The sequence below is a fragment of the Rhyacophila brunnea genome, unplaced genomic scaffold (assembly GCF_057557595.1).
Source record: "Rhyacophila brunnea isolate RB1 unplaced genomic scaffold, BYU_Rbru_1.0 scaffold_6, whole genome shotgun sequence".
Classification (NCBI taxonomy): Eukaryota; Metazoa; Arthropoda; class Insecta; order Trichoptera; family Rhyacophilidae; genus Rhyacophila; species Rhyacophila brunnea.
The window spans coordinates 29,516,834-29,539,339 of record NW_028233276.1 but is presented as its reverse complement, the minus strand read 5'-3'; the positions used below and the strand labels follow the sequence as shown (position 1 = coordinate 29,539,339).

The window sequence follows — 22,506 nt, the reverse complement described above, 5'->3', positions numbered from 1 at the left end:
ACAACACTATTTTATTATCTATTTAACAGTTTTCGGAAAGTAATGTACTGTATTAAGTGCTTTCTCTCCGACATTATTTGAGTTTGAGATACGACAGTATTTTATTAAAATAGCAAAAAAAAATACGAATCCAACCACACCCATAACTCGAAAACGCCCATTTCAGACTTACGACAGTATCTTACTGGGGGTGCGTTATGTGACAGCAAACGTTTTTCAATCGCCCCTATTGACATTGTCGGGATTCCAGTATATTTCAATGGTTTCAAATAACGTTCAAATTCAACAAAGTTATATTTTATTTACATACATTTGTTGAATATGGTTCAATCGAATACATTACAAAAATCATTCTCAAGAATGCCAAACTAATATAAAAATAATTTTAGTTATCTATAGTTTTATGAAAAATAATACAGCGTAAATAAATACCGTTTTCCATCACTGTTAACACCTAAATTTGTCAATTTCTTCAAAGTAATTTATATTTTATGTTACTTTATATTACACCGTATTGTTAAGGCGAATGCTCTACCTTCCAGAGGCACATCGTGGAAAAATACGAAGTTTGCAATTTGAGACATGTTTTGATAATTTACAGTTTAAACTGTATTAATAAATAAAATATGTATCTGAAAACATTTAAAATTAAAATATTTCTTATTTTAAGTCAAAGATAAACTTGCAATTATAAAAAATATTATAAAATGTGATTTTTTTAAGGATCCCATACATATTATTATGGTCATATTCATTATTAAAATTTAGTTCATTAATCGTAGTAGATTTTTGAATTTCCACCGTGTGTTCTTCTTCCTTCTTTCCTCGACGTTTCGGGCTCGTTGCAGAAGCCATTATCATTATATATGTGAGAGATGTATGCAAGAGATGTACGTCAGAGATGATAATGGTCTCTACAACAAGCCCGAAACGTCGAGGAAAGAAGGAAGAAGGACACACGGTGGACACCCAACAATCTACTATGATAAAAAAAACAACCAGAAAAGCCTCAAACATTACATTAGTTTATTAAGTTTTCTATAATTTCATGAGGAGATTTTTGACTGATTCATAGTTTTAATATTGTTTATATTTATTTTAAAAAACATCGATTTTTATAAAACTATGAAATAATGTATATAACTTGAAATTCTTTTTATTTAATTTTCATTTTTTTTAATAATTTATCTAAAATTATTCTATCTATGTTATTATATCTAATTTTATTTCAAAGTTTATCTTAAAATAAAAAATATTGTTCTTTCAGTTTCTTACAGATCAGTGATAGACGATATTTAGATTGATTCAATTTGTTTTAATACTGTTCCTAGAAAAAAGTATCATTGTGTAAGTTGGAATGCATATTATGCATTCCAACTTACACACTAATGTTTTTTTCTAGTAACAGTATTAAAACAAATTGAATCAATCTAAAATGGTCAAGGAATAATCAATTTATTGACTACCAATCATAACAATATTTATGCCTTTTGATGCAATTACATTTTTTATCAATATAACACTATCTACAATATACTGATATTATTTCATTTATATTGTAGGTTATACTACAATATTATCTATTATTCACGTCAACATATGTCAATGTTTTTAGTTGAAATACATAATAAATACAAATAAAAAATTATATAATATAGACACAGCAGACATTAAAAAGTATTTTATTTTAACTAATCTAGAATATTTCTTGATTTAAATCAGTTACTACAATACTCTGATGTAATAAAAATATATCAGAATATTAAATAAAGTATTCAGTCAATTATTTTTGAAAAATATCATTACCGTAGTGGAAATATTTCCGAAATCATCAACCAGGGTATAGTATTGATGCCAACGGAGGCTGCTAGATTCCAGCATCCAAATAACAGCATTGGTAACCAAGCAGAGGATCCTGCGATAATTTTAGTCTTTTCAAAAGAACTCTCGTTTCGTAGTTTGATGTACGCATATACTCCCAAAATAAGAGTACAGACTGCAGCGATCAATTGAGATACTAGACATAAAAATCTTTTTCCTATTTTTTTTACTAATATCATAGCCACGATTACTCCAATAAGTCCTATAGCACCAGTAGCAACCTAAAACAGTTATAAATAATTGCATAGTTAGTTCTTATCGTTTAACCAATTGGATACATTCTAATAAAAATACATCTATCAATAGTGTCGACGTTACTAATCAAAAACGGCCTAGATGACATTTTGTCAAAAAACGTGCATGGATTTACTTGCACGAATAGTGTGTATTTTAAACTATCGCAAAAATAACTATTTACACGTAAAATTGTTGACTGTCTATCCAATCTCAATCTTCAAGCATAAGCGAGACGCGATGTTGTCATCGTATGATGCTATTTGACAGATTCAGACAGGCTCAGACAAGATCGTAGATAATCGGTAAACGTCAAAATATTTTGTACGGTGTAGTTCGTATTTCTTCTGGTAGGCTCACCACTATCCTTTTACTGCACATGCCAATTATTGCGTGAAAATTGCGAAGCTTCTGAACTTTTTTGATACTTGCATGCAATCTTGCAACTTGCAACACATGCACACTTTACAAGTGCATTTTTTTGTTATGGCCACGATTATGGACGAGTTAATGCACGTGTAAACGGGATATAAGTATAATACTTAAAATTACATGTTCACCGTCGCAGAAGTGCGTCTGCCACGCATAAAAGTTTATTTTTATTTTTACATTCTATTAAAATGCATGATTATTCTATTGTGGCAGTGGTCACGGTTAGAGCCGTCAAAAAACTATCATTACTTTTCTATCGATACTGATATTGATTGATACTGTTTCTTTCGATATGCGGCCCTAAATGCAGGTTACTTGGTTACTACAAAATGCGATCGTGACTTGAAAAAAGTTGGGAGCCACTAAAATATAGTAAGTATTATAAAGTAAGTAAGTAATTACCATGTTCGATCTTAACCGCAGAATAGTGGCCTTCACAAAGGTATTGCAAAAAGTTGATCAAAAAATATACTGTTCAAATTTTAAAATATAATATAATTATTCGGAAGGTACGCAATATAATATTATTTGTATGCGAAATGTGAAGTAAGATAATTTTAAAATCAGTATTTTCTAGCCAAATTAAACGAGACACATTGTTCGGAAACTTTTTATTTTTCCGTGTACAATTTATTAGATAAGCAGTGTTAATTCTAGTCGTCCCCATTCTTCTTATATTATGTATTATGATTAATAAATATGCATATCTAAGGCCTTGACCAGATGGCGCGATTTGACTCGCGCGTAAAAACTAGTCCGCATTCCAGGGGCATGTGACTTCATTGAGCTGTCCACATGTACTCACCGCGTTTCACTTCTCGCGCGCGGTCAAGGTATAGGTGACCTCATAGTTAAGATTAATTTACTTTTTATTAATTATTATTAATTAAACATATATGAAGATTATTCTATTATATGATAATTGTACTTACAACTGCTGCATTTCCGTCAATTGCCATACCAAAACAATTGAATATATTGACCATGTTCGGTGCTATTCCCCATAATCCGGTTGTTTGTTGAAATAGGAACATTAGTATAATTATAAAGAGTGGCCTCATGACTTCCTTCCTTAAAATATCCTTAAAATGGTTTTTAATTTCTTTTATAGATCTAATGCGTTTATGAGTACATTCAAGTATACTAATATCGTGTCCTTTTGACTTCAATTCAGCGCAATGATCACAGTTCAGACTTCTTTCTCGGTATAACACCAGATCATCGAATTCTTCCTTTACGTTAGACGGTTGCGTCCATCCTCTCAACCAGCACAATGCCCTGAGAGCTTCATGTTTTCGACCTTTAGACAAAAGCCAAATTGGTGTTTCTGGAATCTATAGATTAACAAATAATACAAAATTAACATTTATATTTATATCGTTAGACTAATAACTAAATAACCAATATTGTTCCATACAAATGATCTCATTTTTTTTATAACTCCAATTATTTACAAACGTAGATTAAAACACTTCATAGTAATATCTGCTCAAGGACAAATCTCTACAACAATATCAATAAATCAGACGAAAAGTAAATGTGTTTGAGATGAGAATCGGGAAAAACCATGTAAGATATACCTAATTACATTATATCGAAGTAATCATATATGTAAAGGTTTATATTTAGTTCAAGGTAAGTAATTATAAATTTTCTTTGGTACCTAAACAACCGTACACATTATTTCATCCAAGTCTAATATTTTCCGGAGATATTAGCATATGTGAATCAATTGAATTAGTCACCAACTCACTGCATAATACTATTCGCAATGAAAATATACAATAAAATATTTTTTAATATGCACATAATATATTTTTATATATTCAGCAAATAAGTAAGTAATACAGTAGGCTTATTTTGTGGAATTTTATACAATTAAAATAATTGTATTATAAAATGGAAGTATTAATCAATACACAAATATAGTAGAACTTTGGGTATATTATATTATTATTAACATGGCTTAAGATATAAAATAGATACCTACTAGATTACGTTATGATAAAATATTTTGAATACATACGTACATAAGTGCAACATGGCCAGCATTCACCGTTTCCATACCATATTATTTGAAACCAACATTACTGTCACAACACTTGAGAATGTATTATTGTATATTGAATGTAGTTGGTATGTTTCTGGGATATTTTCAAATTATGTATGCATAAAATAATGTTAAATATTCTTTAATAATGACTTACGAATAATACAGCAACAAATGTTGCTAAAGGCATGGCCAAGCAACATGCTGTCGCTGTCCTCCAATCCATTACGAGCCCAAAGAAGTATACTACAAATATTCCCGTATTTGTGAACAGTTGAGAGTATGCTGTCAATATTCCTCTTAGTGATGGATGACTGAAATATATATTACAAAACATATACGGGGTAATTAATTAAGGTTTTTTTAGGAGCTGTCATATTATATTGTAGGCCGTGTCACACATCTAAACTCGTCCGACTGCAACACGTCAAATATGTCGATGTAATTTTTTTGGTATTCACGGAACACAATATGCATCTTTATGTACCTCACCACACAGCTCGAATGCGACGTTTTATTATCGAAACTTGAAAGCAACCACTCGATATGGGGCAGGTATAATGCGAAAACGTCGCATCGGCACATATGCAGAAGCTGCTTTTTCATTCGTTTCAATGTCCCAGCGTATACTCGCTTGTGCGCGTGGAAGAAAGTTGCAACACTGCGTCCGATTTTGATTTATGATCATTTCCCAGTCGAGACGATTTTCAATGCGGCCGGGCGAAGATGTGATCGGCTTACAGTTTTACGAGGGAGCTCCGATTAGTACCAAACCTCCTGTACCGCTGTTGCATATTTTGGATTCGACTTTAATCTTTTTGACTTAACTGTCAGAATTATTTTGATTTCGACATGTTGTACCTATGCCTAGATGCCGGCATTGTAATCTAGTAATATAAATGTATATCAATCAATGAAGCGTCGTGTCAAACCGGGTACTTCAGTTTGTACAAAGTAAAAACAATACATGCCAACTACTTAACAACATTGTATTGTTCTGTCCGCAATTATATGTAATATATTATTAATATAAACATTATTCTGTCACATCAAAACATATTAATACGCGACCTTATCCATTCGCGTGGTTTATCGGCTGCCGGTAATGATCCAATGAAAAATACCTGACATTTGATTTTCTTTTAAACATACATTTCTCAAGATTTGGCTATAAAAAAAACACTCTTGCCACCGATAAAGACGTGTCAACAGCGCATTACATTTGTAATGATATACTACTATTCTAGGTAAGGTACGTATATAAATAATATGTAATAAAGCTAGCTGTGATTATAGTTTTATAAATAATGTTTTCTTGAATATTTGCCTAAGTGCGTGACGAATTACTGATGAAGTTTGTGTTTGTTTTTCATGGGTTTTTACACATCAATTGTTTTTTACAGAATAATCAACCTTATCTATAGAAATGATTAAGTTTGTTGTATGATGTAAAATACTTTTTTTTAATATTATGATGTACCTAATTGTATTTTTTTTTCAAATTATTATCATGTGAGAATATTTTTTCTGGGTTTTTTAAGTACCTACCTGTACATGTATACTTTTTGTTGGCACGACAATCACTATATTCAACAAAACTGCTTCGATTATCGATATATTCCATTTACGTGGACTGAACCTATTATATTAACTTCTACAGGTGTTAAGTAAATTTTCAAGACTATGTGTGTAACGCGACTTGTTTACACCTAAGTAGAAAACCTATAGAATGAGACGAAATTATCTCTTTCCCTCACTCTGGGAGTATTCAATAATGCTACCTACTTACACGGAAATCTTATTAATTTAAAACAAATAAATTGTTTCCAATAATATTTATGTATTAAAGTTCCCACCACCACCCGTCATATATGCACAGCCGTGGATATGCACGGCCGCTTTCTATGACGCTGTAAACGTGTCTGAAAGAAGTGATTTTAAGTGCTCATTCTGTTCCGAGATGGAGCCGCATGGGACTGATGCTGCAACCATGCACCGTAGAAAGGTAAGAAATATATTTTTTTTTTGGACTGGCTCTGCTGTCCGCTGACGTTAAGCGCTCTATGTACCCGCATACTGAGTGTCACGAATTGAAATGGATGAGTCTACAGAGGAGATATCCATACGACGCTGCAAATTTCTTGAATGCCGCAAAGTTGGCCTCGGTTGCAATCAAATCTCCATGACCAATTGGGCCCGTGTGAGGACAGACCCAGGCAAACAGCTCCGCTCGTTTGAGTTCCATAAGCGGGCAATCCCAGAGGATGTGTTCAACATCTTGGTGGTCAAGCCCGCAGGTACAACCCGACCCATCTACTATCAAGCCAAAAAAGTGTGGCGGCGAAGTTGCCATGGCCGGTGAGGAACTGGCTAATTCAGTGCGAAGGTTGGAGTCATCTAGTTTGGTGCCTGCAGAATACGTCTGGAAAAAAACGGTAAGTGTGCCGCCCCTTGGGGGAAGCGGTCCACCTCACCTGCCATGCCGCAAATGCGGTCTTGTACACAATGTCGCTTACAATTTTCCTGTAAGGAACGTTTTCGGATCTCTGCGGCGGTGTCAGATGGACACTGGCGAGTGTTGTGCTGATCCCCCTCAAGAGGAGGGGGATCGATTCTCTACTTGGACGTGCAGATCGAGGGGTAGCACCTCCGCGAGTACGGCAAGCGCGTCAGTAAAAGTTGTGCGGTAGGCTTTGGTAAGCGAGATCAGCGCAAGCCGCTGCCCACTTAGTAGTGCTTGTCTCACGTGAGTTAAGGAGTTTACTCGGGAATGCCAAATGCTGAAAGCGTAACCGGCAATTCCCATGAAAATTGCGCCGTATGCAACCTTAAGGGCTCTAGATTTAAGTCCCAAATTGCTGCCCGCCATTTGGGCCATTCTCTGATAAGCCAAATTGGCCTTAGAGACGGCCGTCTTGGCATGGTGAACGAAAGACAGCTTGTCATCAAGAATTACTCCCAGATACGTAACCCTTTCGGAGAAACGCACTGAGGTCTGGCCAAAACGAACCGTGGGCGGCCGTCGAGTTATGTTGACCCGAAAACTACCCCTGAGGAGGACAGCTTCCGTTTTACTTGGGGCAAAGGTCAGTTTGTTCAGCAACCCCCAACTAAGGATTCTGCCCAAGACGTCCGTGGCTGCACGCTCAAGTTCCGGTCGGCTTGTCACCCCAACAAGCAGGAGCAAGTCGTCGGCGTAGGCAACGCGCGTGCAGCCCGGAGGCAGTGGCAGGGACAGAACATCGTCAAACAGTATGTTCCACAAAAGAGGATCCAGGACGGAGCCCTGGGGACACCCCATGGTGGTCCTCCTGTGAATCAGGCTGGGGCCGGAGTCGTAGGTTATCTCCCTATTGCTGAAGTAGCTTTGAACCAAGGCAAAGAGGTCCCCGGGGATCTGTCTCAGCCGAAGCTTTGCCAGAACCAAGGGCCACCACGCAGTATCAAACGCGCCCGCGATGTCGAGAAAAATTTCGGCAACGAGGTCCTTGCCAGAGCTCTCCACAGAATCGATCACAAAGCGAATCGCATCCTCGGTGGACTTTCCGGGTCTAAACCCAAATTGTCTTTACGAGATTGGACAGTTTTCCGACAGGTGGGACTCAATCCTGCTGTTTATCAATCTTTCCAATATCTTCCCGAAGACGGGAAGGAGCGTAATCGGTCTATACTCTTTCGGGTCACAAGGAAGGTGACTGCCGGCTTTGGGGATCACCGTTAGGTGGCCCTTCTTCCAGCAGTCGGGGAATATGCCACTTCTCATGCATTCTTTGTAGAGTTGCGTGATCTCGTGTGAGGCAAGAGACCACGCCCTTCTCGCTAGCGCGTTATCTATATAGACAAGCCCCGGGGCTTTGCCGGCCGGGTGGCTGGCAAAAAGGATACCTAGTTCGGACTGTTTAAAGGGAGCAGCGCATAGACGCAAAGCTGCTGAAATCAGTCGTTGTCAATGTCGAGCAACTCGTTGTCCTGCGGGATAGGAGCATCCAACAGCACTGTGGCGGACTCTTCAGAGCTATTGGTGAACGATCCGTCGGGGCGCCGTACCGCCGACATGACTTTTCCGGGCCGTGAACCCAGCTTCATCACGCGGAAGGGGGGGCCCCCACGGATCATTGCCACCCATTTCAGTGACTAGCTCCCTCCAGTGCATCTTCTTAGCTTTGTTGATTGTCTTTTTGAACTTGAGTCTAAATTATAAAATACGACCTTTCTAACTTTTTTGAAAAACCTCCACCACTCTTATTGTATTTTCACTATTCTTAATTTATAAATCAGAACCGCTGAGCATAACATTAATTATATATGATATTGCATCTAAAATATCATCATATTATTTTTCAGAAGCAATGCATATTTTAAGTGAACCAAGAAGCCAAAGTATATTGACATCATGTGGCTAAAAATCTTAAATTTCGTTTTCCTTACAATGTTTTTTTTCTACGTAACGTGATGTAATTATTTATCTTATAGTATTTCACTGTTTAATTCATAATTTCTTCTTTTTTAAAATGTAATGAGTGCATAATATTTTGACCGTATTATAGGTTGGCACTAATACTAGTTATTACAAATGTCCACAATATATTGCGTCGTGGGTCCCAGCTTCGAATCCTGGGTCTGGCAAGTACACATATTGTTTTTCGATTTGCGTATGAGTCAGAGTATGGGCCTAATAGGTTGAGCAAGTGGCTGACATCCGTTTCTCGTAAAAAAAATCTGTCAATACAAACCTCCACTCTGTGGAGGCCCATATGATCCTATTAGGATCGGACATGGTCGAAGAATATATAGTTTAGGTAGTACCCACTGGATATTAGAGAACAACTAAATCGTAATTGATTGTACATATATATATGTGTGTAGTTGTCAAATGAATTTATAGTGTACGATTTGCTCATATAATTGATTATTTTACCATAACTTTAAAATCTTTATATGCATGGTGATACATTTCTGCAGAAAACTATGATATTTATAATATTTTTTGTGTGAATTAAATTTTACTTAAAAACTTTTTTTACAACGTATTTATGGTTTTTATTCATAGCTGCCATTTCTAAGTAAAAATGTGATGTTTTATAATAATATTATCAATAAAATTAACAACGGTACTTAACCAATAATTAATAATTTGTAATTACACTTTTTCTACTGGACGCATCAAATAAATTTTCATTTACACAAAAATAGTATAATTTAATATAAAAATACAACACCGTTCACTTAATGGCTAAAATATAAGTCTTAAAACCATGTCACTTTATTTACCTCATTTCACCAACATACGTCAACGTTGGCGCTTCCATAAACCCGTTTCCCAATCCAAGGAGTGCATTGGCACAGAAGAGCGTGGTGACATTTTGGGCAAAGTACATCATCAACCAAGCAATTATGTGAGGAATGTTGACCACAAGCAATGATCTCTTTCGGCCAAGTGGTTCCAATATCAGCCCTGACAAAATGCTTCCAATCGGCTGGAGAATAAGATTGATACTACCTTTTGATATAAACAATAAAATTAAAATTAATACAGCTCGTATAAATAATTTTAACCTTCTTTTTACCTTCTACTTACTACGAGATTATTTATTTTCTGTAATGTTTGTGGCTATTTATTTTACATAATATCACTGTCTCCCAGTAAATCTTACCAAATAGATTACTATCGCTATATGGTACGAGGGTGGGTCAATAAGTCCTTAGAAAAGCCGACAGGTGGCGCGAAGTGTACTGTAAGCGGTTTGTTTTCATGCAGCGGCACTACCGATTCAGTATGCTGCGAAGTTTCAATTAGATCGCTCGGGTTGTTGTGTGTTTCTCGTACATTTAAAAAAAAATTTGCTTGTGGAAAATGGAAAAATGGAAAATGGAGAAAATTGAGTTTAGAGTTGTTATTAAACATTTTAATATAAAAGGGTTAACAGCAAAGGAAATAAAAAATGAGTTGGATTTAGTTCACGGCATATCTGCTCCTTCACTTGCAACTATTTATAACTGGTTAAATGAATTTAAACGTGGTCGTACATCAACAAAGGATGAACCACGCTCAGGACGTCCTGTAGAGGTGACTACACCAGAAATGATCAATAAAATCCACGATATGGTGTTAAGTGACCGAAGATTAAAGTTGAGTGAGATAATTGAGGTTACAGGGATCTCAAAAGGTGGCGTCATTTCTATTTTACATGACAAATTGGGCATGAAAAATATTTCTGCAAGATGGGTGCCGCGTTTGCTCACAGTCGACAATAAACGCAATAGGGTGGTGGCCTCTAAAGCCCTGTTGTCGCTCATGCAACGCAATCCGGATAAATTTTTTCGTCGCTTTGTGACTGTAGATAAAACATGGATACACCACTATACTCCCGAGACGAAAGAACAGTCAAAGCAGTGGATTGCGAAGGCAAACCATGTCCAAAGAAGGCGAAAACCGTAAAATCAGCTGGTAAGGTTATGGCTACTGTATTTTGGGATGCACGTGAAATTATTTTCGTTGACTATTTGGAAAAAGGAAAAACAATAACAGGGGATTATTATGCATCTTTATTGGACCAGCTAAAAAAAAATTGAAGAAAAACGGCCTCATTTAAACAGGAAAAAAATCCTCTTTCATCAGGACAATGCCCGTGTTCACACATGTTTACGATCAATGGCTAAAATTGAAGAATTGAAGTTCGAATTGGTTGACCACCCACCGTATTCGTATCTTAAAGCACTATACGCACTCACCAATGGTAAATACACACTGAATGCACAAAACTAAATCAATTAGAATTTAAATTCTAATTCCATTAAGTGCCTTCAGCCGTCAGTATTAATTTTCTAATACAGATATAATAATAATATATGTAGTAAGTGTCTACTTAAACCATATCATTTAATCGGAATCTCTTTCCACGGATTCCCAATCATTTTCTATTTGCAAACTTCTTTTATAATACGTAGGCAATATACATGTAACTTTCCATCCTAAAAATAACCATTGTCAACAGTTTTTTGTCATGTAACCTTTTTCTTCATAAATTCTCTTATGCTATAGAAATAAAAGTGGTTAAAATAACAACAAATAATATTGAGTTAATAAGTAAATAATCTTTTTCTTCATAAATTAACAATGCCTTAATTAGAGTATGAAAGTTAAAAAATCAACCTACCAAACCATGATGCTTCTAATACGGTCAAAGATAGTCCCTCTTTCGCACCAAGGAGAGCTGGTATCACCAATGTTGGAATGCTGATTGCCATTCCCAGGTCAAGGAGGATGAGATTTTGTGCTGACCCAGCTAATATCTGCAATGTAACATTATATGTATCACAGTATCTCTGAAGTGAATTCAATAATAATTCATTGCCTGCACAGAATACATATTATTATTGTTATATACTGCCCTCAGCCACCAATAATTTCTGGACCTAAAAAATCCATACGAATACCTTCAGGTGTCCAATTGATCTGAAGTCGCTTGGCGTGATACTTATACCCTATCCATGGAATAAGCCAACCCGAATCGTTTATTACCCTCCAAACTTACGCTGTTCCCGTTTACAACCATTTACTAACTAGTCGAGTGTTCATGGAAGTGCTTGCGAAACTGTATACAGATATCGCTTCGTGTTCCGTTATGCTTCACTCAAATCATAGTGTTCGGGTATGCTCGCATATTTGGATCAAGTATTCATTCTACCAAAATCAGAAGAATATCTTTCTCTATGGTCACTTTTTAACAATTTTGATGTCTATGGACGCTTAAACGTCAAACAAAAACGACACAGGACGTATTTTTTGCATTTTGCCGCGAGATACCTCTAGTAGTAATACAATGCCAATATTGAAAATGAAAGATGTTAAAATCGCTACGTCATTTACATACTCATTATTTCTTATATTTATTGATTTATATTACATTATGGCCGGATAATCCGAATGCCGAATAAACGTTATTGAGTAAATATAATCATTATATCATCATCATAATCAAATATAATACTCTTGAGAAGTAAGTACATGTTTACCATCGCGGAAGGTAGGTACCTATTTAAACAAATAAAAGTAAATGCTGATGGTGATAGTATACCATGTATTATGCCTAAATCGTTTCCAGCACAATTATAATATGAATTGAGTTATTAATATATATATATATATATATATATATTAATTAGATTTTCATTCATCTGCGTCTGATATGTACTTACTAACGAAACTTTTAAATCCGAAAGCATTATCGCTTTTACGAAATTTACGGCGTTGTAGATTAGTTTCATCCACGAAAGCAAAGTTTTAGTAATAAAGAAAGCAATCATGATTGAATAGAATGAAGGACCAATTATAGGATTAATTGTAAAATAGTTAATACCAAAACAAGTACGTATGACAATTATTATCAACAAACGCGGGCTGTCAGTTGCAATCTGTCAAACATCGACTGTGCCATATTTAGCAATTGGATAGTACGGATTCGGCGAGATGCTTAAAATCGCATTCGAAAATATTGCATAAACAGGGTATTACTTATTAACTCAGTAATAATTATAGCAAACGATTTCGCATGTTTATAGTGTGACTGTATTACTTATGTTGTCTTTTAGTATGTTACTATCAGGGCTATAAATGTACCGGAGCGCCGTTCCGCTTCATGAAATAACCTAAAATTATCGCTCCGTCTCGTGGAAAAATCATTTTGACATAGATATATTTTAAAGGTTTTAAACACTCACACCTTATGCACGGCTTTCTATGTATTATATATTCAGAGAAGATTCAATTGAAATTTGAATAGTATTAACTTAAATTAAAAATTCTAACTTGTAGTAAGAAAATCTGGAATAGCATTCTCTATTAAAATGAAGATACATATTATTTATATCTTGACTAAAAAGATAGCATCAATAAAATTTTGGAATTTCTAAGCCTGATTTAAGCATTGTTTTAAATATATAACTATTCATTACGTCGTTAGCACCCGTGTCAAAAGAAAATACGACATAGATAAAGGTATTTGTTTTTAATTTAATTTACTTAAAACCTTCAGTTCAAATTACTTCCGTAACTTAAAATATATTGTTTTATTATGTATTATAAGATAATGATATATTCCAATTATTGAATTTAATAATACTTATATATTAATATTTAATAATAAAGTAAATCGTCGAATTATAAATATATTTATTGGTAATGTTTTTAGATATCTTCGTAATGATTACTTCACATACTTTAAAATGAAAACTATCGGAAAATTGTAATAAATTTCATGCTACGTATTTTGTTGCTAAATACCGCTAGTACCATTACTCTTTTATTAATTATATTTATGGCTGTAAATATTTCAATAAATAATAATGTATAATAATAATTTTTGTTAGTTTGTAAACATGAACCAATAATTATTATTAATACATTATTTATTAACAAATTAATACCTCATTGTTATAATATAATGATTAACGACATTAGCAAATAAACATGTCAAATGGTATTAAAGTGTATTAGAAATCTAAATTTCTAATACACTTTTTTTCCAATTGATAAAATCATTCTGGTTGCTGATGATGAAATAAAAAAAGAATGTTACAATGAAATGAATATTTAAAAAATGATGGAAGATTAAATATAACATTAATTATGGTATTCATCTCATATTTATAGTATTATTTTTTTTAACAATTTTCCAGGAAAACATATTATGAAGAAAATATATATTCAATCATTTCATAACAGCTGATTTCTTTAGCTTTTTCACTTTATAGATAACATAACGTTTTGATTTAGATTAGATAGACAAAATGTATACTAGTATGAATGACTTCATGAACGATATTATGATTTTTAGGCAATAAAGAATATTAGTTTTTTTAATAGAAAATTCTGACGTATTATTTCATAATATCGGTACTTAAGGCGATACCTCCCTACCTACTGGAGGCACCTAGCGGAAAAATACGAAGCTTGCAATTTGATTTTTGATAATTTACAATTTAAACTGTATTAATTAATACATATGTATCTGAAAACATTAAAAAGAAAAATATTTTTTTTATTTAAAGTCAAAGATAAGTTACTTATAATAATTGTAAAAAAATGTTATAAAATGTGAATTTGTTAAAGGATCACATCTTATTAATAAAAGTTATTTTATTAAGGTCTCTATGTTGTATCTAAGAGATTGTTGACTAATTCATGGTTTTAATATTTTTTATATTTATTTTAAAAACATCGACTTTTATAAAAATATAAATTTGTATAGCTTGAAATCCATTTTATTTATATCAAATCTTATCTAGGTATGGTCCCATATTGAAGTACAAGTATCTAGCATCATAAGTAATCGTCGCTTTCTCTAACGTCAACATAGTCAATGTTGTATTATTTTTTATAATGTGAGTTGTTAATAAAAAACAAAGAAGAGAATTACTTAAAAATAGTTTTGTAAATTGCATTTGTTTGAAAAACAAAAATTTTATAGCCTAGATTGTATTCGGGGATAAATCCGGGCTGTAAAAAAGCAATAAAATTACTCTAATATTAATTGTAGCATGTGGCGCCGTGGAATCGAACAATGTATTAATTTATTTGTCAAAGTATATAGAAGTACATACCTGAGAAAAAATTGATTTAGCAGATAGTGAAGTTTTCCCTCCTTCCAATGTTTTCGTCATTTTTTTAAAACCAATATCAAAAACACTTTTAAATTACTATCAGATAACTTAAAATGTACACAGTTTAAAATCGATTACTAACTCTGTCATAGTTCTAATGCACAGTAGTTGTGTTGCTAAGCTAAACACAATATAGTCAACACGTAATAAAAAGGTGCTTCAAAGTTAATCATTATATATACTAAAACGTCAATAGAAATGTCCAACCGATAAGACATAAGTACGCGTAGTCAGCTTAATTTAATATTCATAATCACGACCACTCTCATTGGTGTTAACATTGTGACTGATCTGGTGGAGATGGATAGTAATATACTTATACAATAAGTATTTGCAAAAATAAGTATTTAAGTGAAAGTAAACACATGCAGTATTGCCATATCTACCGAGGTATTACGTATCACAATTACCAGATGGTAGTGCCACCTGTCAACAGTCTTAGTTCTGCAATGGTAATATTATGATTACAATTTCATTTAGACTTTATTACTGCCTCACCTTTCCGTTATTCTGTCATAGATAAATTGTTATGTCGTTTAATACTATATACTCGATAAGCATGGCCCCCACATCCTAAAGCGGGCCCACAGGTCAGAATCTTTGGCGGGCCCCCTACTTATCGCTAAGGTTAAAGGCAGTCTGATGTTCTACAGTGGCGTTTTCCAAATAATGGTTTTCGAGGTCAAATAAAATTCAGTGCAGATTTTCTAACACACAACCAAAAATTGCGTCGCACAACTATATATTTTAAAATATAAAGAAGCCTGGAGTAAAATAGCACCGCAGGCGAAATTTTTACGACTTATTAGAGCAAATTTAAGATGTGTGTTTAACTCATTTATCTGGCGACCCTAGGCCCCTAGGCTAGAGCCCTGTCAGCCCCCTCCCCTTTGTGGGGGCCAAGACTGTAGGTGTCTGTCAAACTATTATGAGAGTATCTTAACATTTGTTTTCTTTTTCGATTCCTTTATTTTCGTGTCAGTTTATTTTCCAAATTCAGAATCTACGTACCTATACCTACGTGTATATTTTCTTTTATCTCACCCCATTTAATACGGCTTCTCCTCATCTCGCTCTGTCCTACTCACGTGTTTTCTCTCATGCGTTACAGATAAATCAAGATAAAAACAAGTTTTTATATACCACGTTTTTAAATTGTCTGTTGAATCATATAAAGTTGAGAATTCTGTGTAATAATAAAAACTTTTTATTGTACTTGATAGAAATACTGAATAAATATTGAATAATGAAATGTCATTTTGACATTTCATATTCATTTCCATAGTAACACACGTATTTATTAATAATTTTGTTGCTAGGACCCCCTTAGCAACCAACAATAATAACTTTCCATACAAAACAAAATTAACTGAAAATTAATTCAATTCTGCTTAAAAATGGCTAAAAGTATTAAAAGAACGTCGTGTTCTGACATCTACGTACGATAAATGCGTTATTAATTACGTGGCAATCGTGGGTTTTCTAACTACGAAATCAGATTGACTAAAATGGTCATTTATCATCGGAACAACTGCCCAAGTGATGCTAATCCCTATCATTATTCGTAATATACACAATTATTATCAGTGGCGAAGACTCGTTACTAAACGTTTATTTAATAATATGACATTTACCTTCAAAATATTTTATATGATAAGTATTTAATATAACATCCAAATTGCACAATATTAAGCGTAATTGAATTTGAGTTTTAATTACATTCAAACACAGAATTTTACAAATTCGAGACGTTCACAAGAAGACATAAAAAAAGGATTAATAAAAAATAATTACAAGATAAAAAGAACTTTTTATACACAACGTTTTTAAATTTTCTGTTGAATCATATAAACTTGACTTGACTAGCTTAAACGATCAAAAAAAATGTACTTGATAGAAATAATACTGAAATGTCATATTGATTTATATATTAATAATTTAGTTGCTAGGACCCCAGACTCCTAGCAACCAATAATGGTGTCGAAATAACTTTTCATACAAAACAGAATTAACTGAAAATGAATTCAATTCTACCTAAAGATAACTAAAAGTATTTAAAAAATGCATTGGCATCGTGTTCTGATATATTCTAAAAGTATCAAATGTCTACCTAGTCGGGAAGTTAGTTAAAAATCTTCGATCGTCCAATGCAAATCTTGGACAAACAAGATAAAAATTATACTGGACACACAAGAAAAAATCTGTACCGGACAAACAAGAATACAAGCTAATGAAAACGTGGTAATAAGTAGTATATATTATAAGGTAATTCATTATCCCAGAACTATTATTGTAAAGTGCGATATATTACTTTTGATTGAGATTCACGTCTCAATGCATATTAATATTAGTTTATATGAAAAACCAGTACCTACCTACCTATATACGGAATAACTGAATTCTGGGTAGCATAGATTTACGCCGATGGGTTAAAATGTATGTAGGTACCTAATATTCTCCATAGGTGCCAATGTAGACTTTTTTTGCTATAGCAGCGTCTAAATACTTCAGTTTTTTCCCTGTCCATTTTCTATTACGATTTTCCGATGGCGCACTGAAAAGAATCGGCAACCCATTGCATGCTTTTTAACCTAGTCATCGGTGAGCATTCATAGTATGTATGCAAAAAGATAATGCTGACATTAATTATTCAAACCACTTTATTTGAATTACGTATTTATTTTTTTACAGAAATCACACATTCAATATAAATAAAATATTTCATACATTAATTTTTTACTGCTATTCTTTTACCTATCAGTACTTTTTATTCAAAAAATATTAATAATATGTAATAAGTTCAGGTTATCATGATATGAGGTTGTATTGGCTATCTGAATTCTTATAAAATAGGTACTTTGTATGAATAATGAAGTATTAAAAATCGTATTTTATGTGATATGTATTATATAATTTTATTAAATATTATTAAATCTCTCTTGCAAACAAACAAAAGAAAAAGTATGTATGGTGGATCACTGTATGTACGATGCATTAGTAATATTTTAATAAAAAATATAAATTATGTCAGCTTAATAGTGTGACATAAATAAACATAGGTTTGGAGCGGACATTTTTTGAGTAGCTCCGCTCCATGGTCTGCTCTGCTCCGGGTAAAAAGTTTTAATAGATATTATGTTTACAAAATATATTAAAAATAAGTAGTGCTGAAATAAGGTTTATTATTCGTTCTTTTCATTGTTAATTCTATGAAACAGAACCGACAGAAAATCGTCTTTCATTATCTGCCTCTTCTGTCAAATAAATTGAAGTTTTTTTATCGCTTGTTAGTGTTCCAAAGCGTCAAATATAATATTTTCATTGAATTTTATGACTAAAATTTAATAATAATAAAAAAAACATCCGGAGCAGTGGAGCACTAAAAATGTTCGATGCTCCGGCTCCGCTCCAATACTCTGAATATAAATTACTTTGGCGTAAACCGGATAACCTGAAGAGACTACTGGTTTTGGATAGCCTCCGGGGAAGACGAAGCCGACAAAAAGCGTCGCCACGTTGGAGCGACCAAGTGAAAAACCTGACTGGGAGCAGCATTCACCCTGCTCTGAGAAAAGCAGAGTACCGATAGGGTTGGAAAGTCTTGATTGCCCAAAATACGAAAAAATTCCAAGGTGATCACGATCCTTGACCGTAAGTAAACGACCAAGAAGAAGATTATTAATAACGATGACTGAAAAATAAACTTCAGTGCGAAATTAATAATTACTAATTTAAAAATAATATTTTTATCAGACGCCAACACCAGAAACGTCTACCCTTTTCACAATCCCTCATACACGATTTAAAAAAAAACCGGCTTCTATATCGAGGATACTAGCCCTTTCCGTGCTCGCTTGTCTAACAACATGGATTGATATTAAAATAAATCGTAGTTTCCAGACATAAAAATATAGATTATCAGCATTACTCTTCGTTAATTTTACTTTAGCAGTGAGTGTAAATAATACTTCAAGTTTAAAGAGTTTTGAAATATGTGCACTATTAGTGAAATATATCACAAAGTTATCATAAATACTTTATTTATTTATATATAAAAAAATATTATATAAAATATCTATGACTGCGTGCCACTAATTTTTATGCGTCTGAATATAATACTAAGTCAACAGTCAATTTAGTCGCTTTACATCAGTGAACTGAACACTCTTTTCCGATACATTATATTCTATATTACTTTGACTAAATCTTCAAACGCATATTTTTGCTACTAAATACTTCTTAAAACTTGCTGTCTCACTCAAATTTCGATTTTGTTCAAACCTTAGTATGAAACCAATTAAAATTGAGTATGCTAGTTTCTTAATTATTTTTTTTGTATAAATATTAAAATTTTCCAATAAGTGTATAATATTTTCTCAACCTAACCAGGTATTTAAAAATCTTATAATAGAAAACATTGTTAAATAATAATAGATAATATATATAAATGTCTTTTTTCATAGAGTATAATAATTGTTGCTATTATTTTTATAACACTACTTTTGAGTGGGACGATTAATGAGTATTTCTATGAGTAAAATATAACCATATAATATATAATATTATATAAATAATTTTAATAATAATATTGTATATACTTAATAATAAATATTAAATTATTTTTATGTTAAAATATTACACAAAAGGTTAATAAATAATATAATGCCCTGAGAAAATAACAAATAATTGTGAATTTACAGATCACTCTTGACTTTTTGCATTATTTCTTTTACCGTCAATGGTAGATATATTGATGGAATTATTGTCATATCCAGAGAGGTGTTTTGTGGAATCGTTTTTAATTGGATTCCATTTTTTTAATATCTTATTCGATAATCTATCATTGGCGAAAATAGGCATGCGTGCACCGGTAAAGTAATTCTCAATTTCTTGCAGAGGTTTTCCTTCAGTTTCCGGCATTAGGAAATACAAAATGATGGCTCCGAGTATACTGCAGCATGTGTAAAACCACATAGCTCCATGAATACCAACTCCTACTTCTAAATCGTAGTATGTTTTCGTCACGATCGTGGCGAAAACGTAGGAAAAAGCTGCACCTATTCCACACGCCATACCGCGTCCACTGTAAATTAAAATAAGACACGTAATAATTCAATAATTATACAGTATTATAAGATATCTGTTAAATAATGACCATCATCGTGCATTTTTCTTTCTCACGATTACCTTGATATTTCGACTCATCGAAGACATAATTTTCAGTAAAAACTATTTAGTGTATGAATTCCTATTCCTCTTACACAGGAGTGTACAAGTTCAAAATTGACAGTGTTTTACCATTTTTGCATATTGTCATTATTATTATATTTGGCTGAAGATACTGAGGTGTTACAAATTTAATGGGAACATTTACATTTCACCACCACAAATAAATTTAATATTCAATTTTTCATTCATTGAAATGAAATTAATCTTACTATTCTTCCACTACGCGACTGTAGGGTGAAACTACACCTACGAAACAAGTGATGCGATAAGGTCACACGGGCTTTCATGATGAATGAAGAAGGTTAATTTAAAAACGACTTACATGTAAGTTGTTTCAGAAAATAAAAATAGAAATGGATAATGCTTTCCTTCAAAATCTTAATGAGCGTATTATATTACATATAATACAATGGACCGATATGAAGTCTAAATTAAAGACATGAATGTAAGACTACAATTCTCTGCTTTGCCATCTAGACTATTAAAACATTTCACATTGAAAGCTACTCCAATCTCAGTAAATTTTCAAAATAGTAAGTTCACCATTGTAAATGCACGCAATATATATGCACAAGTTTTCTCATTGTGAAAAATTAAACAACGTAAAACAAAGATTCCCTTAAGAATATTTTACTTATTATTACCTACTAGTAGTTTTGATTCATTCACAAGTTAACTATGTAGAGAGATATTTTTTTATTAAAATATTATTATAATGATTTTATTTTAAGAAAAAATGTTTCTAGCCGAAAAGGTAGGTACTTTTTGAGATAGAAGTAAATAGCGATAGAATAAATCTAATGATTCTACATAAAAATAATTTAAATAGCTTTCGTTATTCATAAATTAGATATTATTTCTTGATAAAGTAACTATTAATCGAAAAATGTGGCGGACAACTGCTCTTAGATACGTGTGTAGCGAAATATGCTTATGTGACAGCAAACGTTTTTCAATCGCCCTTATTGACATTGTCGGGATTCCAGTATATTTCAATGGTTTCAAATAACCTTCAAATTCAACAAAGTTGTATTTTATTTACATACATTTGTGTAATATGGTTCAATCGAATACATTACAAAAATCATTCTCAAGAATGCCAAACTAATATAAGAATAATTTTATTTATCTATAGTTTCATGAAAAATAATACAGCGTACACAAATATCGTCTTCCATCTGTCAACACCTAAATTTGTCAATTTCTTCAAAGTAATTTATATTTTCTGTTACTTTATATTACACCGTATTGTTAAGGCGAATCCTCTACCTTCCAGAGGCACATCGTGGAAAAATACGAAGTTTGCAATTTGAGACATTTTTGGATAATTTACAATTTGAACTGTATTAATTAATAAAATATGTATCTGAAAACATTAAAAAGAAAAATATTTCTTATTTTAAGTCAAAGATAAACTTGCAATTTTAAAAATAATTTAAAATGTGATTTTTTTAGGGATCGCATACATATTATTATGGTCATACTCATTATTAAAATTTAGTTCATTAATCGTAGTAGATTTTTGGATTTCCACCGTGTATCCTTCTTCCTTCTTTCCTCGACGTTTCGGGCTCGTCGCAGAGGCCATTATCAAGAGATGATATATGTAAGAGATGTATGACAGAGATCATAATACATAAGAGATGATAATGGCCTCTGCAACGAGCCCGAAACGTCGATGAAAAAAGGAAGAAGGACACACGGTGGACACCCAAAGATCTACTATGATAAAAAAAACAACCGTGAAAGCCTCAAACATTATATTAGTTCATTAAGTTTTCTATAATTTCATGAGGAGATTTTTGACTAATTCATAGTTTTAATATTTTTTATATTTATTTTAAAAAACATCGATTTTTATAAAAATATAAATGTGTATAACTTTTAATTCTTTTTATTTAATTTTCGTTTTTTTTAATTTATCTAAAATTAGTCTATCTAAATTTATTTAAAAGTTTATCTTAAAATAAAAAATATTGTTCTTTCAGTTTCTTACAGATCAGTGATAGACGATATTT

At 32.7% G+C, this 22,506-nt stretch overlaps 1 protein-coding gene and 1 long non-coding RNA gene across 2 annotated transcripts in view; both read right to left on the bottom strand.

Moving 5' to 3' along the window:
- Positions 1-1,964: 1,964 nt before the first annotated feature.
- On the bottom strand, positions 1,965-12,163 carry LOC147065508 (uncharacterized). Its single transcript, XR_015071751.1, has 6 exons — positions 12,035-12,163; positions 11,755-11,890; positions 9,869-10,097; positions 4,755-4,911; positions 3,480-3,881; positions 1,965-2,102 (listed from the first exon to the last, which is right to left on the bottom strand). It is a non-coding gene; the product is annotated as an uncharacterized LOC147065508 (long non-coding RNA).
- A 7,797-nt stretch (positions 12,164-19,960) lies between these two features.
- Positions 19,961-22,506, bottom strand: part of LOC147065507 (facilitated trehalose transporter Tret1-like) — a 28,524-nt gene continuing 25,978 nt past the window's right edge. The window contains exon 7 of the mRNA XM_085956999.1: positions 19,961-20,342. Coding sequence (XP_085813125.1) covers positions 19,961-20,342 — 382 coding nt within the window. The remainder of the gene's footprint in view (positions 20,343-22,506) is intronic.